Consider the following 26,337-nt stretch of genomic DNA (forward strand, 5'->3'; position numbering starts at 1 on the left):
TAAAGTAAAACTTGGTGAAATGAACTCGGGAATGTAAAGTAAAACTTGCTCAAATGAACTCGGGAATGTAAAGTAAAACTTGCTGAAATGAACTCGGGAATGTAATGTTAAGCTTGGTGAAATGAACACCGGAATATAAAGTAAAGCTTGGTGAAATGAACTCGGGAATATAAAGTAAAACTTGGTGAAATGAACTCGGGAATGTAATGTTAAGCTTGGTGAAATGAACACTGGAATATAAAGTAAAGCTTGGTGAAATGAACTCAGGAATGTAAAGTAAAGCTTTCGGGAATGTAAAGTAAAACTTGCTGAAATGAACTCGGGAATGTAAAGTAAAACTTGCTGAAATGAACTCGGGAATGTAATGTTAAGCTTGGTGAAATGAACACTGGAATATAAAGTAAAACTTGGTGAAATGAACTCGGGAATGTAAAGTAAAACTTGCTCAAATGAACTCAGGAATGTAAAGTAAAGCTTAGTGAAATGAACTCGGGGATGTAAGGTAAAACTTGGTGAAATGAACTCGGGAATGTAAAGTATAACTTGGTGAAATGAACTCGGGAATGTAAAGTATAACTTGGTGAAATGAACTCGGGAATGTAAAGTAACCTTGGTGAAATGAACTAGGGAATGATAGGTAAAACTTAGTGAAATAACTCGGGAATGTAAGGTAAAACTTGGTGAAATGAACTCAGGAATGTAAAGTAAAACTTGGTGATATGAACTCAGGAATGCAAGAAGGTTGTCAGAGAATTGATTCAGAGAGAATAAAAAAATTTCAAGAAAAATGTTTTTTTTTTTTATAAAAAGATGTTCCAGGGCCCAAAAGGTTATATAGCACAAATGTGTGAAGTACACCTGCAGTATGTAGACAGTACAACAAAATGACGATTTTACACCTTTTTCGACTCAATTCCACTCTATAAGTAGCTCTTCTCTTTGGTTCTAAAGCTTGGGATTACTAGGATAGGGAAGATTATTTAAACTATTTAAAGGGACTGTAAAGGAAAAATGAAAGGGGGTATTGGATAGGTTTTGAGCATTACCTGTAAGACATCTATCTTATGTTCCTGTCTCGAGAAAGTGACATAAAACTGTGCCAAAATTATACCAAAAAAGGAATATGTCAGATTTTGTATAAAAGTTGTAGCATTAAACAGATCATATTCAACAATTACGCAACCAATCTGAAAACGACTATATCTCACAGCAACCTGAAAATCTCAGGTTTGCTCCTGTTATAATCATTTAATTTTTATTTTGCATTTTTTATAGATATAATTGATAATATTTTTACATTTAATCCGTATAGTCCGTATTACGTCACCAGTACTTCAGCCAATGTCAGTGCAGTATACTGGTCACATGATTTCCGTCTGTACCACGTGACAACAATACTGCACTGTCATTGGCTAAGGTTATTGTGACGTAATACGAACTATACGGACTACATGTAATAATATTATTAATTATATCTATTAAAAATGCAAAATAAAAAATTATAATATGAGCAAACCTGAGATTATTTTGAGCAACATTTGAAATTTCAAATTGAAAATAGCCTGGTACATATTATGTTAAGGATAATTTTAAGTTTTAACAAATATACAATTGGGAAACGGTAACACAGTTTTTAAAACAAGAAAATATGGAAAAGCGAGATTGGATTAACTTTTAAAAAAAGAAATAGAAACATGCATATATTGTCAACAACCCCCTTTCTTCTTTCTAACATGTGGCATTTTATTACATCCTTGAATCTATATAAATGCAAATATTTGTTATTATTCTGAAATCTGTTTTTTATTCCTAAGAATAGTCACATTAGTCTGCAGTATTTTATACGTAAAGCTGGCTGTTCCTTTATTATATAAATATTTACTCACCAACAAATATTTCAGTCTTTGTTCAGATGCCACAGATCATGTGACTTCTTAGAAAAGGAACACATTTTTTTGCCACAAACTCAAAGTTTCTTATACATAACTGATGGTGTAAACCTTTTATTCAAATTTTAAATTATAAATATTTTAAATTTAGGTTATGTAATATTCANTCTCAGTAGAGATTGGGGATCTTCTGAATTTACATCCTGAAATTTTCTCTCTTTCTTTCTTTTTCCATGCAGGCCTGAATTAATTGTGATCTAGTTTTTGTAAACAAAACATTAATGGGCACAGTTCAACAATTTTTATGTTTTCTTAAAGAAAGTGTTTGGCTAGACATTATATTTAAATGAATTTTTAAAGGATTTATTTAAGACCTGTAAAATGGTTTAACGGTATATAAATGTTTAGCAAGACCGCAAATTCGTTAAACTTCTCCTGGATTGTCCATTCTGGAGAATATTTTGAGAATCGGTTTATAAAAATTATTTAACAACGAAAACTAAAACTTTAACAAAAATTTCTTCAGTAAATAATGAGATGTTTAGAAACATGTTTCACAACAGAAATTTGTCAATAAATCAATGATAGAATCAATTAGTTCTTTTTCATCATTATATTGAATTTCGTATTCTATATGAATTTTTCGCAGATTTCTGCAAATTCTTCAAAGTGGTCTTTTCAATAAAAATTCCAGGAAATCTACAGAAAATGTTTGTGAACAATGAGACATTACAGAAACCAATATCTGAGTAGGATTACTTATTTTCGATTATAAGAAATAATTTTTTTCTCAGCTTTTTTTTAAACAACTTATCAGTTTACTGTAGAATGTTTGTTATATTTTCGTGTAAAAACATCTCATAAGTATCAAATGAATCCTAAAAAAGTTCCCTCCAGAACTGCAAGCTCAGCTCAACTCCCAGTTTCTTTCCCAATTCTTTAAATAGTGCGATCAAAGCCTTACTTTTGAAATAAAATATTCCAAAAATTGATCTGCACACAAAATTATTAAAAATTAAGCAATAATGAGATGCCATTTTCGTGACTTTGGATATTATATACAATCTGGAAATTTACAGTGTGTAACCTAGCAAAACAAAACATTTAGTGTTTTGGTTCAACGAAATCAAAGTCTTCAAGATTATTCTTAATCCCTTGATTTTTCGTCAATCTCCAATCTCCAATGAAGGTTTTTTGATTATTGTCAAATTTTAGTGTTTTTTTTTTCACGCGGATTAAAAAATCATTTGTTGAAGTTTTCTATTTTTTTACCTAACCCACGTTTGTTTTCTACCACATTTGTCTCTCTCCTATGCTTGTCTCTTTGTCCAACGGTGTCCGCGTCTTTTTAAATAAGGATGTCCCATGGATGTCCCCACGTTCATCTTTTTCCACGATTATCTGTCCCACATTAGACCTGTCTTAAGTTTGTCCTGTCCTAAGTTTGTCCTAAGTTTGTCCTGTCCTAAGTCCTAAGTTTGACCTGTCCTAAGTTTGCACTGTCCTACGTTTGTCCTGTCCTAAGTTTGTCCTGTCCTACGTTTGTCCTGTCCTACGTTTGTCCTGTCCTACGTTTGTTCTAATACCAAAATGTTCGTTTAAAGTTTATAAGGTTGTAATCATGTAACTTTGCACCATCTTTTAAAAGTTAAAATTTAAATTAATTTAAATTTGGTCACTTTTTTCACTGCAAACTAGGACAAACGACATACGGACAAGGTTGAATTTATGCGACACTACTTGTACAACTTTGTGACATTGTAGCTCCTCTAGTTTAGTAAAAGAAAGTAATTTTAACCGGTTACATTTTTGAAATTCAGAACATTTTTTCTTCTCAAGCTCTTTAATATGAGAAGTTCTGATTGTAAACGTTTTGGATTTAGATCTTATGTTTAACGTGAGTTAACTGTTATATTATATTTCAGGCGTTCAATCTATTCCAATATGATGCAACCTCACATACAGGATGTAGAATATGGCGGAACTGAATCAAATAACAGTGAAATAGACTCAGAAGATCAATATTTATTGAAGAAAGTTGGATTGTTTAAAAAACTTTTGATAAAACTTGAGAAGGTTGTGAAAAGACTGTATGAACATTTTTATGATTCCCGAGGAATATTAGTCGCTCTCCTGTCAGGAAACTAGTGTTATAAGAAAATACAAATTACAAAAAAAGTGACTGTTATCGTAATTTTAAGTGATCCTCCTTGCACAGATGACAAAGACCGATTCACAATGCGGTATCATTGACATCTTTATTTGATCAATAATGTGGAGGAAATAGTAATTTTTCTAGGTTTAAAAGTGTGTAATTCTGATAATTCATTAATGTTTTTCTGTTGTGGAAGTACGCAAGTAACTTTTGCAGAAAACCCTCACTTAAAAATAATCAGTTTTCAAAATTCTAAACTTTGAAATCTAATTTACACTTGGGCAAAGTATTTACGTTGCTATGGAGTGGCACAATTAAAATTACGCGCACACTCCCCTTAAATGAAAAATTTAATTTACACGCACACTCCCTGTAATGAAAAGTTTTAATTATGCGCACACTCCCTTTATTGAAAAATTTAGATTACGCGAACACTCCCTTTAATGAAAAAACTATTTTTTGTTGGTCTTTATGATACACCAATAACAAATTGATAATGATGACGAAGTTGTGATAAAATAGTTGAATTTTTACAATTTCAATCTTTTTTTCAAGGAAGGTTTTTAACATAATTTCCATTTGCTAAATTTAAATGATAACACTGCTTAGGGGTATGCATGACAGTATATTCAAGTATGATTAAGTGCCTGGAGATATTATCTCCTATGGAGGTTGTAGTACTCAGAGGAGCCTTGCAAATAATTGTAATGGGCTCTCTTATATACCGCAGAGGAGGCTCTTTCAAATCTAAAACTGATCAAACTCATTCTATAATCTTAGCTCTGGTTTTGTTAACTGGGGGATTAAGATTAATTTTTATCTTTCTTGCCTTCGCTCGATTGCCTGTAGGTAGAGATGGGCACGTTCTAACGTTCTCAGTAGAGATTGACACGTTCTCACGTTCTCTGTAGAGATGGGCATGTTCGAATTTATTTTTATTTAGTTCATTCATTGTTCGTAAACAATCCATTTCATTCGTTTTTTTCAATCATTCAAAAGAATTGAGTTCGTTTGTTCTCAAAGTTTTCGTTCATTTTCCATCTATTTCGTTCATATCCTCACTAAAAAAATTGTTCAGTAAAATCGTTAGTTCAGTAAAATCGTTTGTTTAGTAAATTTGTACAAAAAAATCGTTCGTTCAGTAAAACACTTTCGTCTTTTAAAAAGTTTGTTCCAAATAACCTTTAGTTAAGTAAAATTTGAGATAATTTGTTCGTTCGATAAAAAATTGATGTATTTTCAAGTTCTTTTTCTAACTATTTTAAACCGATCATTTTTTTATCTGAACGATCTATTTCGTTCCATCATCGTTCGTTTTCATCTTCTAAACGACACCGTCTTTTTCCTCAAAAATTTCGTTTGTTCAAGAACACGATGCCATCTCTTGCTGTAGGAGACTCTACAGCTATTCTGTTCTCCTCTCCTGTTTTTGTTATGCTCTTCTCTACATGTATTCTCAAGGTATTTAAAATTACACAAAATTAAAACTGGGAATTTTTCCTAAATTTGTTTGTCCCCTCTACAAATTGAAGTTTTAGAGGTTAAAACTTCTTAACATAGATAAAACGTATATATAATTTGATCATGAAACCGCTGGTTTGATCAAATTTCTATTTCAATCCTTCATTTAAAATATCTAGATATTTACAAATAATAAATTGTTCACAGAAACTAAAAACCTCACACTGCACTTAGATAAAATATTATTTATTAAGCAACGTTAGAACAACTTTTTGATTCCAACATCGAAAATACAACATTTTTCAAACTTTTGGTTCTCAAAAATGAAAAACCGATCAACTATAGGATTTTCTAGGAAGCATGTTATGTTTTTCGTATGTTAGTTGGAGTATTTCTATTGGTAGGAGTTGTGCTCATAGCCAAACCCCCATCTATTTTTGGAGCTACAAATCCTACATATGATGTAATCGGTATGATTTTGTATAATATAAACGGAAACATAAACAGAATCAGTCTTCTAGATCATTTTGTATAATATAAACGTAAATATAAAAACTAATATGAATTCTTGTTTAGGTTATATCATTGTAAGCTTGGGTTGCTTGATGTCTGCTATTGGACTGGTGCTTGCCAAGACAATATCTAAACAAGTTGATAAATATTTAACCCTGTTCTACCTGGGTCTAGCATATATATTATGTGGAGGGGTTTATCTTACAGGGAGTGGAGAACTGAGGATTGGAACTATACAGGTATGAATAAGTTTCAGTTCGTTAATTTTGCCCCCCCCCCCCCACTGGAAGAGGTTCATTCATTTGGCGTATAGTCCCGTTTTACCTCATATAGCCTGTATTTGTACTGTACTGCTTGCTCTGGCTAATTGAAATTCATCCCGGTACATGAAATGAACTACTTTTTACATTTTTAAAGACGATTTTTCAAAAGTTTTGATATTTCATCAATTTCTAAAAGTTAGATAAAATGTGTTGGGCCATTCTGACCGACCATTTTGGCCAAAATATATTCATTCCATGGCCCATTGATTTAACCTTCAACATTTTCCAACAAATATTTTACAAATTTACATATATATATCTCTTAATCCGTCTGTTATTATACTTCACAACAATACCGTTGAAACATGTATCTAATTAATAATTTGGAAGACTTTTTTTTGGCTCAAAAGTATTTAATTACAGTAGTAGAAATGCGCAAGTAACTTTTATAGAGAAACCACAACTGAAAATATTCCGTTTTCAAATTATAAACATTGAATCTAATATATTCTTCATAGAACAAAGCTTTTAGGGCACGGTTTTTAATGAAGCATTGCCATTTTTGCATTGAGGGTCACTCGAAATTACCTACAAGACCCTTTATAGGATTGGATTCTGGCGGTTTGCATCAGTTGTTTTGGTATCTTCCAACAGTTTTGTACTCTCTATGCACTGTCAATGGAGTCTCCAGCTACAGTATCTGTACTCAGACAACTACAGATAGTTTTAGCTTATATTGTACAGGTAAAAAGAGTTACTGCTAGCTTATATTGAACAGGTAAATAAAGGGACTGCTAGGTATATTGTACAGGTAAATAAAGAGACTGCTAGCTTATATTGTACAGGTAAATAAAGAGACTGCTATCGTATATTGAACAGGTAAATAAAGGTACTGATAGCTTATATTGTACAGGTAAATAGAGGTACTGCTAGCTTATATTATAAAGGTAAATAAAGGTACTGCTAACTTATATTGTACAGGTAAATAGAGGCACTGCTAGCTTATACTGTACAGGTAAACAAAGGTACTGCTAGCTTATATTGTACAGGTAAATAAAGGTACTGCTAGCTTATATTGTACAGGTAAATAAAGGTACTGCTGGCTTATATTGTACAGGTAAATAGAGGCACTGCTAGCTTACACTGTAAAGGTAAATAAAGGTACTGCTAGCTTATATTGTACAGGTAAATAAAGGTGCTGCTAGCTTATATTGTACAGGTAAATAAAGGTACTGCTAGCTTATAACTGCTAGCTTATACTGTACAGGTAAATAAAGGGACTGCTATCGTATATTGTACAGATAAATAAAGGGACTGCTATCGTATATTGTACAGGTAAAAAAAGGGACTGCTATCGTATATTGTACAGGTAAATAAAGAGACTGCTATCGCATATTGTACAGGTAAATAAAGGGACTGCTATCGTATAATGCACAGGTAAATAAAGGGACTGCTAGCTTATATTGTACAGGTAAATAAAGGTACTGCTATCGTATATTGTACAGGTAAATAAAGGGACTGCTATCGTATTTTGTACAGGTAAATAAAGGGACTGCTAGCTTATATTGTACAGGTAAATAAAGGTACTGCTATCGTATACTGTACAGGTAAATAAAGGGACTGCTAGCTTATATTGTACAGGTAAATAAAGATACTGCCAGCTTATATTATACAGGTAAATAAAGGTACTGCTAGCTTATATTATACAGGTAAATAAAGGTACTGCTATCGTATATTGTATAGGTAAATGAAGGTACTGCTAGCTTATATTGTGCCGGTAAATAAAGGTATTGCTAGCTTAGGTGGTACAGGTAAATAAAGCTACTGCTATCGTATACCGTACAGGTAAATAAAGGTACTGCTATCGTATACCGTACAGTTAAATAAAGGGACTCTCTAACTTTCATTGAATTTAAAGGGACAGTTAAGGAAAACTGGAAGGGGCCGAAACCTTAACACTTGAAGAGTTGATCACGACCAATATTAGTTCTATTTCTCGAGAATTTGACATTCATGAAACCGTGTCAAAGTTAAATCAAAACTTATATGTATGAGATGTGGTATATAAATCAAAGTTTTAAACAGATCGTATTCAGCAAATTCGCAACAAATTGGAAAAGTACGATATATCAGAGGAACCTGAACAGCTTGGGTACCCTCCTCTTATACAGTGATACAGACGAAGACACGTGACAATGATACTGCACTGTCATTGGTGGAAATTATGGTCATGTTATAAAGATGTATCAAATATTATCAATAATATCTATTAAAAATTAATAAGTAATATATTTAAATTGTAATAGAAGCGCATCTAAGCTGTTTAGGCTTCTCTGAGATATCGTAATTTTCAGACTCGTTGCGTATTTGCTAAATATGGCCTGTTTAAAACTTTGATTCCTATACTACATCTCATAAATATAAGTTTTGATATATCGTTGAAACAGTTTTGTACAGATTTCTTGAGAGAGGAACATCAGATAGAATTCATATAGGTCTTGATCAACTCCTAAAGTGTCTAGGTTTCAGCCTATGCTACCGTTCATTTTTCCATAACAGTCCCTTTAACAGTTTTCAAAGTTTATAAATTTGGAGTTTCATGAAAAATAAAACTAATTTTAGGCTGTATTTTTTGGCCTCCTACCAGTATGGACAGATGTCATCGGAGCAACATTTATTATTGGAGCAGTCTTAGCAATCAGTTTTGAGAAAAATATTGCCAATTTGTTTAATCAGAGGAAGGAGACTTTGCCCGTGTAGAAGTTCCTTATTTCGGAAACTCTCCAGAAAACTCGACTAGTTCTTTGGTCGGTGTACTACAAAACTCGACTAGTTCTTTGGTCGGTGTACTACAAAACTCGACTAGTTCTTTGGTCGGTGTACTACAAAACTCGACTAGTTCTTTGGTCGGTGTACTACAAAACTCGACTAGTTCTTTGGTCGGTGTACTACAAAACACTGCAGTACACAGTACACACAGATAGCCTAATTGAGGGTGCAGAGCAGATCTTCCAAGTTTAAATGCTATTTATTAAAAATGAAGAAAACTAGCGTAAATGAAATGTATTATTTTAAATATATAAAGAAAACCTAAAAGCTTTAACTATTTTTAAAAAAATAATTGAGCCTACATTATCAAAAAACTCATGTAAATTGAGGTATTAATTAAAGATAAAGTACAAAATCTTTGAGAAGACATACTTTGCACTTTCAACTCTAACTATATGTCTTTTTTAGATTGTAGGATTGCAAACACCTTTAAAGGGAGAGAACGAATATGTAACAGATTTAAACTGAGAATTTAGTATTGTAGATAAAAACTTTAGGATTAATTTGATTTAATTGTAAAAATACATTTCTTCTTCTGGCTGAAACAACTGGTGAAATATTAAAAACAACTTTACGCTCTTATGTAATAATTGGTATCAAATGAATCGTAAAATTTCTATTTACAATACTATTCTTTCAGCTCAAATATGTTACATAGCCGGTATCTCCCTTTAAATAAAGATGTATTTATTCAAATATGTTTCAATTCATAACAGAACTATTTCAAGAATTTTAACTAAACTTTAAAATCCTTTGTTTATGGTAACAAAGTTTACAAATTTAAAATATATTGAGAAAGAATTTATATTTTCTTAAGTTGTTGTTTAAACTCGACAAGGTTAGCCTGCCCTTGATGGATTGAATCCCGAAATAAATGTATTTAGGATAAACCAAAATTATAAAAGGTTTTAAATCTACTCTTTAGAAAACAACTATTTTTAACACTGTTTTAAAAAAGTCAGAAGCTTCGAGATAAAGAGAAAAATATAGATAACATTTTTTTCCAACTATATTTTTAGCGAAGAAGAAATAGCAATAAAGCTCATTTCAGCCCTATTTTCATTAAGTTTAAACATTTGTTTAAGAAAAATATACTTATTTTTTTGAGAAAATCCGGAAACAATAAATCTTTAACCCTATCCCTGCTGGGGTACTTGAAAACCAGGATACGCTGGGGGGGGGGTTAAATTGACCCCCCCCCCNAAAATGTCTTTATTTAATTGTCCAGATATCCTGTTTTATGTCCCATGCCCATGGCCATATATTATTATGAATTTATTAAAAAAATCTTTCTCAAAGACTATAATTCATATACATTCATATGCATACGGGAACAAAAATAATAAAATATCTAGCAAGGACAATAAAATTGCCAACCGGGACAATAAAGCGGCCAGCCAGGACGATAAATGGAACCAAACTTGAAACTGATCTTACTGAGCTGTAAAACCAGTCCAAAAAAGTTTGGATTAAAAAGGTTTCAAATAATTGAGGAAGAAAAATAATGTATTTATTAGGAATATAAATTAGCTGAAAGGGACTGTATGAGCACAGATATAAATAGGTCAATATGCAATATGCATAGTTTATAATGTGAGAAAATGATTTTTTCCTCCACAAAATGTTTATCATCTTTATTCGATACTTTTATTTAATACTTGAGTAGTGTGAAATGAGTTAGACCGTATTCTGCCATCCACAAGAATCCTTCCTTGTAAGTATTTCGTAGTTAACAATGCAGTTTAACTTCCCTACAAGATGATTTATTTCTCTATAAGCTAGTATACATCCACTGCAAGATATAATAAATGAAGTACATTGGTTATAAGAGAAAGTTAACGTTCAGTACTAAACCACTAGGGTCAATTAACAGTATGTTTGCGATGTATGATGCTTCAACTGGTTCAGTCTAATAGCTTCTTAAAATATCTAGATTATGCAGAAACCTCTAGAAAAACTATAGAGTGCGCAAAAGTTTCTCTAGAAAATCTTAGATTGTGCATAAGCTTCTCTAGAAATATCTAAAGAAGATAGACAATATTTTTTCAATTTTTGATCTAGCGATCTTCACCATCGAATCCAATTTCTAAGCGGATTTAAAACTGATCACTCAACAGTCCACAATCCACATTCTCAGGTATACAAACAGAATTCTACCTTCTTCTTCTCTCTTAACCCTAAGCAGGCGGGCGTTGGGGGCTTTTGGTGCCCCCCCCCCCCCTCCAATTGTTTTTTGTCCACGTACTCTCATTTTTGACACAATCACTGTGAAATTTTGTGACTTTAAATTAACAAAAATTTAAAGGTTATTTTGTAAAAAACATTTTTTTTAATGTCTAGGGAAGGGTGCAGGGTCTGTGTAGAAAAAAATCTAAAATATTCCATAACTTTTTTGTGACTAAAGCTACATGTGTCACACTTTGATATTTGTTTAATAAAAAAAAACTTGTTACATTTTTTTTCATTATTTTGGTATTTTTTAACCCTCCCTAGCACCCAAACTATTAAAGTCATCGGTCTATTTTTTTAATGCGCTTGCCTTGAAAAATTGGGCTACAAACATGTATTTACACACTATACCTATGTAGCAAATATCGTAGCAATTCCCATATTTGTCAACCTGAGCATATCTAGACAAACATGAGCTAAGTAACATGATTAAAACATGCATTGTGACTAGATTAACTACATTTATATCCATCCATGTTAATCTTCTAAATATGTATATTTAACGAACAAATTATGCTGTTAACATTTGTGGAGATAGCTTAACTACGTTATATCTATTCTCGCTTATCTTATAAATGCGTACATTAAACCCATTCAATGTGCGTAGATATATATAACTCTGTCATACCTACATTTTGATTGCTTAACTACATTATATATAACAGCATGATAGTTCAGGGGATTGTGGCCATGTGGATTGTGCATTGATAGTTCACAGAATTATAGCTGTGTGGATCGTGTCCTATTTGAGACATAGACCAATTGATTGTTAGTATCCGTATCGACATCAATAGCTTCCGATTTATATTAATAGCTAACAAGATTGTATCCGGTTTTAACATTGATAGCTAAGTGAAACTGAACTGTACCTGGATAGATACGTTTCGAGAAATTGATCTGGAGTAGACATTTACTAAGCCAATTCTCTAAGGCATTTTTCTTTGGGGGGGGGGGGGGCGGGACCCCCAGCCTGTATAGGGGATTATTTAAAACATTTTAAATTTTTTAGACTTTTAAGGGGCTTAACAAAAAACTTAAATATAAATCCTTTTTCCATGGAAGACAATTTTGCTTTTATTCTATTGTGCAAAATTTTTATTCTGACCTCGAAGATATTCACCAAGACGGTGAAATCTTCACGTTGTGATAAAATTATTTGAACAAATAAAGAACAGTATGTTTAATAAGTTTTTTCTTTTAAATAGATTATCAGTCCTGAATTTGTCTAATTTGTCACTTGTGGAGAGGACCTTTTTTGTCTATTTTGTCTGTATTTGCTGCGGACCCCTGACCTCTGTCAAGGATTACTATTAATAAACCCTAGCGTCAGGTGTTTCACTTACAACTGGCAGGGATATAATACACCACAAATCTTTGATCATATCTTGGAGCATTCATGGGTCAACTTACTTTTCCACGGCATTCATGGGTCAACCTACTTTTCCGCGGCATTCATGGGTCAACCTACTTTTCCGCAGCATTCATGGGTCAACCTACTTTTCCGTGCTTTTTGAAACAAANTACTTTTCCGCGGCATTCATGGGTCAACCTACTTTTCCGCGGCATTCATGGGTCAACCTACTTTTCCGCGGCATTCATGGGTCAACCTACTTTTCCGTGCTTTTTTAAACAAAAACAACAAATTCGCTTAGTGACAACAATTCAAAATTCAATTATTGTTTTTTTGAGTTTTCATTGCTATTCTTGAATGCCACACACTATTTCCAAGACAACCATCAAATATTCTTCTAACAGTCATGTTTCGTGGGACACCCTGTATATATGTCAGGCTACAGCAAAATTACATTTTTATAGATATTTTTTTTTCTAAGTTTACAAACCAAAATTCCAGAATTTACTCCTGTATTGTTGACGTACACAATAAAAAATTTCACAGATTAGTTTTGTTATGTTGTCACAAATCTCCTGAAAATCAAAACAATATCGTGGGCCGGGGAATGTGTATTTTACAGGTATATTTATAGATATGATGACCCGCACACGTTGCACAATGCACCCATTCTCTTCTATGTCTGATACATTGCGTAACAATTAAGGAATTTCAAGCTGCAATTTACAGGAATGATCGAGAATGCCAAAGCTCGAACAAAAAATGAAGATCGAGTATATGTTATCTCGAGAATTTTAAAGGGTAAATGAATACAGTTACACAATGCGTCCAAATTTATCAAGGAATGAAGAATTATTTGAAAGCTTTTTGGGGGTTTTAAAGGAGGTAACATCTCTATTAGTTTCTTTTTTGCAAGCATGCATTTCTGCCATAAGTGACCTCATGCCACTTTCTTTGTAAAAAACTTCCCTGATTTTTTGTTTTGAATAAGTCTTGGAATTTCAGATTTCATAGGGAAAATTTAATTAAACAATAAGAAACAAATAATAAAACACATGCTCAGCCTTCGTTCAGATCAAAGTTGCAAAAATTAAAGAGAAGAGATTGATTTCATTGGAAAAATGACTGAATCTGAGAATCCTCGATTTGAACTTTTTATTTCTTGGGATTTACGAATTCTTCTTTAATTAAAAGAAAGATCTAAGAATTCTGAATTCCTTCCTTTTTCTTCATTCTTTTCTCAATTAAAAGCTATTAATCCAAAACTGTTTGTTTTACACTCTACAGACATGGAACAGATAACCCCATTTCACTTGACTCTCCCTTTCAAATTTGTATGCCGAATATTCGTAACAGAACCCTTTTAATCCTAAGAGAAATTTATTCTTGTTTTTCAACCTAATTAATTCTAAATTTCAAACTTTTGTTTCTCTGTAAGGTTATTTGTTGATACGTGCAGCAGCGGGATAACAGGAAATTAACAGAATTCAATACATTTTAAGATAGAAAAAAAAACAAAATCTTTCTTAATGCTGCTCATATACAGCTGTAAAAGAATCAATTTGTGAATCTATTTTGAAAGTTACTTGAAACTATTTAATTTGGGGTTACTTGAAACTATTTAATTTGGGGGTCACTTGAAACTATTTAATTTGGGGTTACTTGAAACTATTTAATTTGGGGGTTACTTGAAACTATTTAATTTGGGGGTTACTTGAAACTATTTAATTTTACGTGTTACTTGAAATTATTTAATTTTGAGGATTTACTTGAAACTATTTAATGTGGGGGTTACTTGAAAATATTTAGCTTGGGGATTATTTTAAACTACACCAATATCGCTGTTGGGTCCTGGGTTTGATTAGGGCTACCTATAACCATCGCTTAAAATCTGGTTTATATAAAGAACCTGCCAACTTTAGATTTGAATTCCTTGGAATTTGATTTAACTGACAGAGAAGAAGAAATTAAAGACTTAGGACTGGACCATTTTTAGATACGTGACACGAGGCAAATGGATGCTTTTTAAAAATAACAGCGTATTCAAATATCTTACTTTTAATGTAAAATATAAGAAAAACGGTTTAATTAAATATTTTCAGAAAGATTTATTTTGTTTTGCGTAAATCTTAGTAGATATGTATTCTCTTGTATTCTCTTAGAGAAACAAATTAGAAACTTTACTAATATAATTAGCATGGAACTATTACTAAATTAACCTTATAAAAGCAAATGTCAAACTAACTCAAAGTGACCCGTATTTAACATTCTTAACACATGGTTACAACGTGTTTTTCCATTAACGTTTTGTACAACCTATTAACCCTATCCCCGCTGGGGTACTTGAAAACCAGGATACGCTGGGGGGGTGGTCAATTTNGTATAAGGTATATGTATAAAGGTTAATATTAAGACTTACTGAACTATGAAATAATGAGATAGAGGTTGAGAAGCTTCATTCATATCTCATGTTTTACTCAACTACAAAGCATCAGATATTACTAATAAGCAGTCACAATTTACTATGCAGATTAGACCCGCCTAACCAGGGTAGGTTGTTTTGAGTGATTGGCCCGAGGTAAGTCATATATACTGAATTTAATTGGTTACACATATCAAATTATGTTTTTGGATAGGTTAGGAGTTGATTGGAAGGAAGAAGATCGTTAGGTGATCTGTGGAAGGGTGAGATAAGAGGGATGTATGTAGAGATAAATTAAAATACAGGGTGTTAATGATTGAAGTACAGAAACAGAAATAAGCTAATAAAGTTTCAGTTTTTTTAGTTTTTTAATATAAAATTTACTCACATGATATACAGCTAGGTGTTTCGCAATTAAACTTCTCATAATTCTCAAGATAAATATTGATTACTCTTTGTTTAAAAATTTTTGCAGCTAGAGACTTAAACATATTTTGGAAGATTGAAGGCTATCATTAAAGTATCCATGCATAAATGTAAGTTTTTATGTATCATCAAGAAACTTTCAGTTTTGAAAATAATGGATTTGAATGTGCCTTGAAAGTACTATTATTAACCGCTCTGATTGCCTTTTTTTTTGCAAAGATCTGTTTTTTTGAAGTTTAGAGTTTTTAACCCCTCCCCAAGTAACAATTCCATATCCAATATGAGGCCTTACAAAAGAGTTATAAACAAGTAGACGAATGTTTAATGGTAAGATATTCTTAATTTGAGACAAAGTCAAGCAATTTTATTCCAGATATGTTCAATTTGAAAATTCACAGTTTAAGTCTAACAAATTTGAAATATTTGTTCACACGGTCATTACCAATTCTTTTAAGCATCTCATTTCCTATTGATATATTACACCTGTTGGGGTCAAAGTGCATATTTTCATTTCTAAATACTATATACTTTGTTTTGGAGACATTTAGTGTCAAACAATTTACTTAAACCCATTTTGCTGCTTTTTTTAGTTCAGTGTTTGCATCAAATATTAGGCAAAGTCAATGTCAAATTAGTATAATCTGCAAAGAGCTTCTTGCATACAATTGTATTTGTATATTGTCTTTACTTTAGATATGCGGAATAGTAAAATTATCGTTTTTAAAACGGAATTTTTAGAAATGATCCTTTACAAAACATTTAAAATGATCATTTTCATAAGAAAACGATTATTTTGAAAATGTTGGGGTCATGAGTTTAAAATAAAATATTTTTTTTTACTTTTTAAGAATCCAGAACTGAACTGAAAATGATAGTTTTTCAATCTTTTTAAAAACAATGTCCATACCTTCTTTTATTCATGAAAAAGTAATAGAATTAATTAAACTTGTTCTTAATCTTATATCTCAAAGTTGTCAAAGAGCTTTCATTTGCATTTAAAAGTTTATTTCCGTTTGTTGCAATGCACAACCTAAAATATTAATAACACACAACCTTGTGGACACAAGTAAATTTGCATGTAACCAAAGTACTAATGCAAGAACAGTTAATTGCGGTCGCGTATACTCTGCGTAAATATTGAAACCAGTTCTCTCTGGGCGGAATTTGTAAACAAGAATAGATGCATCAGTGTTTGTTTAGTATCCGAGGAGGTTAAAAGCATTTAATTTTTATAATTTTGAAACTTTACATAACAGTTTCCTATGACCAGAATATTTCATTGATTTTTTTGTGAAAATGGATTCCATGTCAGACTGTGACATCCGTCTTGTGTTTAATTTTTCGCCAAAAGACATTACAGTGTAGTACAACAAATGCGTACACCTCTGAAATAACTTTCCTTGCATTAGTACTTTGCATGTAACCAAACATTTTTGAGCGTTTAAATTATAGCAGCACATGATTTTCAAAATAATTTAAAGAACAAATTTTTTGAATTGCAATTTTCAGATTGAAAAATGTTATTCAATGGTTTCTTAAAAAACAAAAATACTTCCAATGAATGGGGGGGGATAATAACAAGCCTAGTTAGCTGTTATTAAGTAGTTGGATCCAGATTTTGCTAATGATAGCTTTAAATATTCTCCTAAATAACAAGCCCAGTTAGCTGTTATTAAGTAGTTGGATCCAGATTTTACTACTGCAGTAGCTTTAAATATTCTCCTTAATAACAAGCCTAGTTAGCTGTTAATAAGTAGTTGGATCCAGATTTTGCTAATGATAGCTTGAAGTATACTCCTTAATGACAAGCCTAGTTAGCTGTTATTAAGTAGTTGATCCAGATTTTGCTAATGATAGCTTTAAATTTAATAACCATCCTATAAACTTTCAAACCCTGCATAGCAGTGAATTTTTATTTTTCCAACCTGTAAGAATATATATATTTAATAAATATGAACAATAGTTGGATGAAAAAGCAGCTGCATCTTCATTCTTCAAAATAACTTAAAATGATTTGACACCTCTGCATGGAAAACAAATTGCCTAATATTAAGGAAATTGCAACATGCGTAATATTAGGGAGAAAGAAAATCAGAAATATGTGTCAAAATGCATTTTTCCCTTGTCTACAAGGGATTAGAATAAGTAGATCTAAAAGAGAGGAACAGAAAACATATGTTTGATCTGCTAAAAAGAAAATTCAACAGTCAGAGAAAAAAAATCACTGCTTTTTTAAAAACTTTGTTAAAGAAAGCTTTTTAAAAATTGACGAAAATTCTGCCAACTGATTAAAACCCATCAAACGTACTGTTGTTTAAATTTCAAGTGACCCTGAACTTAACCCTATTAAGGCTGGGGGGTCTAAATCTATGTATAGCCTGGGAGGGGGCGGCATCTCACGCCCCTCCAAGAAAAAAGCCTTAGAGAATAGGTATAGGGTTGAAATGCATGTTCATAGTCCAACATAGGCCAGCTCATTGAAAAAAAATTAAACCTATAACTTTAATAGTGGTGGCGTGGGAGGGTTGAAAAAATGCAAAAAAGTGGTCAAAAAATTGTAAAATTTTTTTTGTTTTAAACAAATATCAAGATGTGACATTTATTTTCACATCTATTTTCAAGAACTTTCTAAAACTATAGTTTTTAGATCTGTAGCTTTTGATTTTTTTACACATACTTTTTACCCCCTGAACCCTACCCAAACCCAATGCATAAAAAATACTTTACAAAAATCTTTCAAATTTTTATTCAATAAAAAAACTAAAAATTTCTAGGATTAAACAATTTTCATCATTGACTTTTTACTTTTATAGAGAAACCTCAATTGAATTTTTATAAAAATTATCCAGGATTACAATTAATATTACATCTATAATTTTTAGCTAAAATTTTACAGAAAGAACGAATATTTTGCTTTAAACGAAACATGTTTTATTTTATAGCAGAAGAAATAGCTCCTTTCTATTTTAAACTGAATGAAATATGTTCTTATGTACTTACCCAACCCTAAAGTCTATAGAAGCACTTTCACTTTAACCCTATAAAGGCTGGGGGGTCTGAATCTATGTATAGCCTGGGGGGGGGGGCGCCAAATAAAAAGGCCTGAGAGAATAGGTATAGGGTTGAAATGCATGTCCATAGCCCAATTTGCCAATGCCAGCTAATTGAAAAAAAATTAGACCGATAACTTTAATAGTTTGGGTGCTAGGGAGGGTTGAAAAAAACGCCAAAAAAGGGTCAGAAAAAGAAGAAAAAAAATATTTTTTGTTTTCAACAAATATTAAAGTGTGACACATGTTTCTATTTACATTCTTCAAGGACTTTTCAAAAATATACTTTTTAGATATGTAGCTTTAGTCACAAAAAGTTATGGGTTATTTTAGACTTTTTTTTTCCAAACACCGGACTTTTTTCCACCCTGTATCAAATCTAATGCAATTAAAATTTTTTTTTTACAAAATATCCTTTAAATTACTATTCGTTTAAAGTCACAAAATTTCACGATGATAGTGTAAAAAATGAGAGTGCTAGGATAAAAAACTACAGGGTGGGGGCGCCAAACGCCCATCGCCCAGCCTGTTTAGGGTTAATAATACAGTTTGACATTTACCCCATACAAAGAGTAAAACCATTTGTGTAAAATAATAAAATTCTCAAGTATAACATTATTTTCATTTTACATTAATGACATAGATATTATACAGTGAAGAACATTTGGATATGCTCGCAAATATCTTATTTCAAGAGTTCATTTTGATTTTCTTAACACCATTTTCCGTTTGTTTATTTGTTTTTTTATTTAAACACAGGAACTAAATAAAACACTTTTTAAATCCCAATTGCCAATTCTTGATTCGAGTAGTATCCTCTTTGTTCAATCCTTGATTCGAGTAGTATACCTCTTGTTCCATCCTTTGTTGAGTAGTATCCCTCTTAATCCATCGTAGATTTGATTAGCATCCTCCTTGTTAAATCCTTGATTTTAGTAGTATCCTCCTTTTTCAATCTTTTATTTGAGTAGTATACCTCTTAATCCATCCTTTGATTTAAGTAGTATCCTCCTTAGTCAATCCTTGATTTGAGTAGTATCCTTCTTGCTCAATCCTTGATTTGAGTAGTATCCTTCTTGCTCAATCCTTGATTTGAGTAGTATCCTTCTTGTTAAATCCTTGATTTGAGTAGTATCCTTCTTGTTCAATCCTTGATTTAAGTAGTATCCTCCTTGTTAAATCCTTAATTTGAATTGTATTCTCCTTTTTGTATCTTTGATTTGAGTAGTATCTTCCTTGTTCAATCCTTCATTTGAATAGTATCCTTCTTGTTAAATCCTTGATTTGAGTAGTATCCTCCTTGTTAAATCTTTGATTTGAGTAGTATCCTTCTTGTTCAATCCTTGACTTGAGTAGTATCCTCCTTGTTCAATCCTTGATTTGAGTAGTATCCTCCATGTTCAATCCTTGATTTGAGTAGTATTCTCCTTAGTCAATCCTTTATTTAAGTAGTTTCCTCCTTGTTCAATCCTTGATTTGAGTAGTTTTCCACTTGTTGAGTTCTATATTAAAGTATTATCATCCTTGTTCAAACCTTGATTTGAGTAGTATCCCCCTCGTTGAATTCTTGATTGAAGTATTATCATCCTTGTCCCATCCTTGATTCGAGCAGTGTTACCCTTATTCAATTTTTGATTCGAGTAGTATTCCACTCGTTCAATCTTTGATTCGAGTAGTATCCTCCTTGTTTAATCCTTGATTTAAGTAGTATTCCCCTCGTTCAATCTTTTATTCGAGTAGTATCCCCCTCGCTTCTACCTGCCCATGTGTCATCCGCATTCCGGTCATCTTCAATTTATATCCCTTCCTCAGTCACATACATTCATTCCTGTTATACATACATTAATTCAAACTGCTGTGAAAGCATCCTATATTTGTTGCCAAGTCATAAAAGATAGATTGAGCTAACGGGAGTTTTAACTCAACCACGTTTCTTTTTTAATGCTGAAAAATAGGAAATTTTAGCGATATCGAAAATTTCTAATAAATCTACTCATTTTGATATTGATTTTCAAAGCTATTGATAAATTCACATTTTAAAAAACTACTTTTGGTATGGATCTCAAATTATAAAGCTTAGATCAATCTTTCTCATTTTCAAACTAGAATAACTTATTATTGTAAGTTCATGAATCTTAGATACAAATATGAATCGCAGTCAAATTCTTAATCTTAAACATTTTTTTTGGGACATGTATCAATGTGGTAGATTAGGTGGAACACCCCCCCCCCCTCTCCCCAACAACACAACGAGTTAAAAAGCTTCTTTAAATTTTTTTTTTTCATGTAGATAGATAAAAACATTTTTAAGAGAATGAGAAATGTTCTATTTTCCATGTATAAACTTATCTTCCTTTTGCTTTTCATAAACATTTTAAATCTTTAAATATAATATTGTAAAAAAGTGTAAATCCCTGCAAAAATTGTGCAAAAAGTGATTCTTCGGTTATAAAAGAGTTTCTCGAGATAAACCCAAATAATAAGTTTTGAAGAAACGATTACAAAACTTGGGGAATTAGTTTTAAATTAATCCCAAACAAACTTATCTATCTAACTATCGGTCTATCGGTCTATCTATCTATCTATCTATCTATCTATCTATCTATCTATCTATCTATCTATCTATCTATCTATCTATCTATCTATCTATCTATCTATCTATCCATCTATCTATCTTTCCTTATATCTATCCTTCTATCTCTTTATCTATCTATCTATCTAATTATTCAGAGAAAACTGAAACTGCTCTTTGCAATTTAGTACCCCGTAAGAAATCGTGATCAATTTTTTGTTCCCATGTACGTGCAGAAACTTATTCGTCAACAGATTTCCTTTAAATTTTTTCACAACCTGTTGGAATAAACTTGACCCTGCTTTGTCTTGTATAGAAAAAATTAATTTAACTATAAACTTAGGTTTAATTTTCTGGATAGATTACTGAGCTTTGAATGCATAAATTTGGCTTTTTTGTAATACTTGTTCAACTGTAGTTTCTTTGTTTATGTTGGGGTTTTAAGAGATGAGATTTTAAAATCTTAAACCCGAGAACCCATTACTTTGGGTCTGCTTAGCAGTCTCTAATTGGGTGAATAAGAGCCAATCTTGACTTGGGTTCTATATCTGAGCCCAACTCTAGGTTTTACTCGAGTTTAAGCTTTTAAAATCTCATCTAAGGTTGAGCTGAAAACTTCAGTAAATTATTAATAATCATACTTTTAAAATGTGTAACCATTAATTCAGCCAAAATCTCTTGTCCAAGAGGAAGTGGGGTTCATACAGTACGTACAATGCATAATGCACTGGAAAAATAACTTGTTTTTAAATAGTGCGTGCACAAACAAGTTTGCCTAGCTGTAATCAGTACAATGAACCTATATCAATATATACCATAAGTAATAAAATTTCTCTTTTATTCATTATTCTAAAATTCAAAAATGTGCAAAAATGTGCAAAAATTACAATTGTTCAAACGACAAAAAATAAAATTTAAACTTGCAAAATGTGTGCAAATTTAAAAGTGTAACATTTTTTTGTGCAATCTGCTGCGCCTTGTGTCACAGGCTTTCAAAAGAGCTTCAAAATGTTGTAGTCCCAAGACTTGGCTTTAAAGTTGGAAGTAGGTCTATTAGCTATAGATTAAGTCTGGTATAGGTTAAAAAGGCACTAAAGTAGTGATTCAGGCAGTATATTTTAAAGTCCAGCTTTTTTTCAGAAAAAACTGCGTTAGTGCATTTAAAAACATGATGAAATAAAAAATTTACTATTAAAAAATCCTCCATATTGAATTTGTAAAATGTCCACGTGGCAGCCAGACTGGAATCAATCTTGCACCGGACCCAGTACAGGTTTATTTATAATAATGTTTTTTTTTTACTCAATTTATCATTTAAAAAGTTTTCTTTTAAGGGACTGTTTCCCTAATTTTATGTAATCCTTCGATTTAAGATTCACAATTACAATTCAATATCTGAACAATAGTTATTGTAGTTTTTACTTCTTAAATGTTTCCAAAAACGATCGTTTTTTATAAAACGAAACGATCGTTTTTTGAAAAAAAAATAAAAACGTAACGAATAACTATAATCTTTTGACGTTTTTAAAAACGATGAAATACCCCACTTGTAGCACTTGTAGCTTCTCTTGTTAAACATTCGTTTTCTCCTCAATAGCTTTTTTAAATTATACGTTTAATTTACTTCTGTTTGACGTCATAATAAACTCTTTTGCGTATGGAAACCCATGAACTTTTGCACGTTGTCAAGTTAGCAAGCATAAACATGTCATATTTGAGAGAGTATGTTTTTTTGGGGGTTGTATTTGCAAAAGATATGTTTTTCTTTTGCAATGCACGCAAAAGATTATAATTGCATCTTAGAAAACGTGTTTAGCTTAGTTTCTAAAACGTCAATCTAAAATATCAAATATGTATAGAATTGTGCAACTCAGTTGGTTAATGCACAAAAAGTAATTCAAAATCTAGTTTAATCTGGCAAATGCATTATTCAACCTTTCTAAAAGAGATTTGGTATACGAAAGAAAATTTACATTTGCCTGCAAAAGGGCATACTCATTTGGCCAGGAACCCAAGAGGCAGTCAGACTGATGAAGACCATTTGAAAGATTTGAGTTTTTGCCACAAACGCAAATGTTCTAATCCCTATATCTTTGCAACCTAATGGTTTAAATCTTGGATATTTCACAATTAGACTATTTGATCTAACAGAATTCCATGTCATTATAGGTTGAAATATCTAAGGACTAAAACATCGGGTTGCAAAGATATAGGGAATAAACAAATTAGAGTTTGTGACAAAAACTCATTTTCTTTACGGATTTGTTAAATTTTAAATGTGAAGATTTGTCGCTTCCCGTTTATGGCAAATCAAATAAAATGAAGGGTATTCTAAATTTGTCAAATTATTGCCATTTTTGATGAGGAATTTGTTTGTGGTGATACGTTTTATATCAGGAGGCATTGTGTAGGGACACGTTTTTAAAGTGATCCAAATTATCATTTAAAAATAACTAGGTTCTAGTTTTAAACTTTCGGAAAAGAAAAAGAAACAAAAAACAGTCGTTTTTCCTCTTAAAAACGATTGTTTTCTCTGTGATAAAAAAAAACATAGAACTCTTCGTGCTTTTCACTTATGTGAACAATTGTTTCAGTAGTTAAAAAAACCGGTCGTATTGTTTTATTTTTTTTTATCGGTAACGATCAAATTGTCTTTTTGAAAAAGTAAAACTACCTGAATTGTGTTACCTTTGATATTTGATCGTAGATGATTTTATATATTAAAGTAGAAGTAAATCGCAGGAATAAGAATTTTGAAATCAGGATTAGATCCTTTATGTCACACCTCTGTTTCTTCATATTTATTTTAAATTAAAAAAGCTTGAAGCTTCACGGTTAAAAATAAAAAATTTCTGTCCAAAATTTGTAAAGCACAGCGAACAAAAATGAACAGTGTTTAAACTAGATATAAACATATTTCAACTTACCTTTAACAAATATTAATTATACAATATTAAGCTGAAATTTTGAAGCAATTTTGCATGACGTCAAAGGGTCAAATATGGCACATTTCAAACCTGTTTTACAGTGTAGAGGACATTAGATAAAATCAGACTTTATGCTTCATATACAGGGTGTCCCAAAAAAACGTGGGAATTCAGTGACGAATTGGATATCGTCTTTTTTATGAATTAGCATTGTAATACCTAATTTCAAAAGCCATAATATTATTATGTCTGCTAGAGTTTATTTTATGAAAAGGGTAAAAAACTGTAAACTATAATGTCTCCGCAAGGAGAGGATTAGACGGACAAGATTACACTGTTTATATACTGCAATTTTCTTGTTTTACTAAGTACATCTGAGGCAGAATTTAAAGAATTTGAGCCGTGGCTTATATTTGAGACGCGGCTCTAACAGGGTTGGTTCCACTTAAAATTTTATTCAATGTTATAATATTTAAGCCAGCGCTCAATTGAAACCGGTTTTTGGCGGATTTGAGAAGCGGCTCAAATTCATTAAATTCGGCCTTAGTACTCATTATACACCTATGCACCTAAGCACCTATGCACCTATTCATCTGTTCAGTACTGAATGGAAATGGTTGTGCCAGCAGTTTGATGGAAACTAATGAAGAAATTAAATCCTGTATCTTCCAAATTACCGGCTTTTCAGCTACGCTAGGTATATTTTTAGGTTAATTGAATTATTCAGATAATGATATTTTCACGCACCATTCAAAATTTATGTTTTTAATTCTTTACACCATTAATTTTTTCTTAAAACTCACTTTAAAGCTGAAAAAAATCTCATTTACAAAAAAAATTCTTTGACCAATTTGTATAGAAAAGTTCATCTATTTAAAATCAAAACAATAAACAAGATAAATTCTGAGTTTTTTACTTTTAAATAAAAGAAAATAGAAAAAAAATAATTCCTGCTCTTAGAGGGATGTAATAAAAGGAAATTCATAGTCAAAAAAGTTTATAAAAATTTCTGAACTTAAAAACTTAAAAAATCAAGTCATATCCCATCTTTGCAGCCTGCGTCTGCAACATGAAAGGTTAATTTTAGCATAAAGTTTAAAGTTTATTTTGTAAAATTTGAAATTACCAGTTTAACTACAAGAGAATGATGGATTACCACAATTTAACAAGACTTAGAAATAAAAGTATTAAGCTTTCTAAATTTGCTAGACTCTGGGATTAATGGTCTACACTTTATTAAACATCATTATCATAAAACTGTGCATGATGCTAAAATCTTACATGATCTGTTGATTACGCATAGATCTTACATGATGCAAGGATCTTACATGAAGCAAGGATCTTGCATGATGCAAGGATCTTGCATAATGCAAGGATCTTGCATGATGCAAGGATTTTACGTGATGCAAGGATCTGACATGATGCAAGGATCTTGCATGATGTACTGATCTTGCATGATACAAGGATCTTGCATGATACAAGGATCTTGCATAATACAAGGATTTTGCATAATACAAGGATCTTGCATGATACAAGGATCTTACATGATGGAAGGTTCTAGCATGATGTAAGGGTCTTACATGATGCAAGGATCTTGCATGATGCAATGATCTTACATGATGCAAGGATCTTGCATGATGCAAGGACCTTGCATGATGCAAGGATCTTACGTGATGCAAGGATCTGACATGATGCAAGGATCTTGCATGATGCAAGGATCTTACATGATACAAGGATCTTGCATAATACAAGGATCTTGCATGATGCAAGGATCTTGCATGATGTACGGATCTTGCATGATACAAGGATCTTGCATGATACAAGGATCTGACATGATGCAAGGATCTTGCATGATGTACGGATCTTGCATGATACAAGGATTTGCATGATACAAGGATCTTGCATGATACAAGGAACTTGCATAATACAAGGATCTTGCATGATACAGGGATCTTGCATGATACAAGGATCTTGCATGATGCAAGGTTCTAGTATGATGTAATAATCTTACATGATGCAAGGATCTTGCATGATGCAATGATCTTACATGATGCAAGGATCTTGCATGATGCAAGGATCTTGCATGATGCAAGGATCTTGCATGATGCAAGGATCTTACGTGATGCAAGGATCTGACATGATGCAAGGATCTTGCATGATGCAAGGATCTTGCAGAATACAAGGATCTTGCATGATGCAAGGATCTTACATGATGCAAGGATCTTACATGATACAAGGATCTTACATAAT

The 26,337-nt window shown here is 31.8% G+C and overlaps 3 protein-coding genes and 1 long non-coding RNA gene across 4 annotated transcripts in view; 3 read left to right on the forward strand and 1 right to left on the reverse strand.

Annotated features, from left to right (window-relative positions):
• The window catches only part of LOC111696038 (uncharacterized protein PFB0145c), a 31,410-nt gene extending 27,438 nt beyond the window's left edge, over positions 1 to 3,972 (forward strand). The window contains exon 22 of the mRNA XM_023465560.1: positions 3,815 to 3,972. Coding sequence (XP_023321328.1) covers positions 3,815 to 3,877 — 63 coding nt within the window. The 3' untranslated portion in view covers positions 3,878 to 3,972. The remainder of the gene's footprint in view (positions 1 to 3,814) is intronic.
• A 1,293-nt stretch (positions 3,973 to 5,265) lies between these two features.
• On the forward strand, positions 5,266 to 9,680 carry LOC111696039 (solute carrier family 35 member G1-like). The gene is made up of 5 exons (XM_023465562.1): positions 5,266 to 5,505; positions 5,861 to 5,975; positions 6,082 to 6,257; positions 6,888 to 7,025; positions 8,904 to 9,680. The coding sequence occupies exons 1-5, from the start codon at positions 5,419 to 5,421 to the stop codon at positions 9,039 to 9,041; spliced, it is 654 nt and encodes a 217-aa protein (XP_023321330.1). The 5' UTR covers positions 5,266 to 5,418; the 3' UTR covers positions 9,042 to 9,680.
• A 12,625-nt stretch (positions 9,681 to 22,305) lies between these two features.
• LOC111696044 (uncharacterized) lies at positions 22,306 to 24,784 on the forward strand. Its single transcript, XR_002763991.1, has 2 exons — positions 22,306 to 22,433; positions 24,689 to 24,784. It is a non-coding gene; the product is annotated as an uncharacterized LOC111696044 (long non-coding RNA).
• Positions 24,785 to 25,364: 580 nt separating this feature from the next.
• On the reverse strand, positions 25,365 to 26,280 carry LOC111696029 (uncharacterized). The gene is made up of 2 exons (XM_023465546.1): positions 26,207 to 26,280; positions 25,365 to 25,950 (listed from the first exon to the last, which is right to left on the reverse strand). Exons 1-2 carry the CDS (start codon positions 26,278 to 26,280, stop codon positions 25,365 to 25,367), a joined length of 660 nt encoding a protein of 219 aa, XP_023321314.1.
• Between the last annotated feature and the right edge of the window lie 57 nt (positions 26,281 to 26,337).

Source organism: Eurytemora carolleeae, unplaced genomic scaffold (genome assembly GCF_000591075.1).
Source record: "Eurytemora carolleeae unplaced genomic scaffold, Eaff_2.0 scaffold246, whole genome shotgun sequence".
NCBI lineage: Eukaryota > Metazoa > Arthropoda > Copepoda > Calanoida > Temoridae > Eurytemora > Eurytemora carolleeae.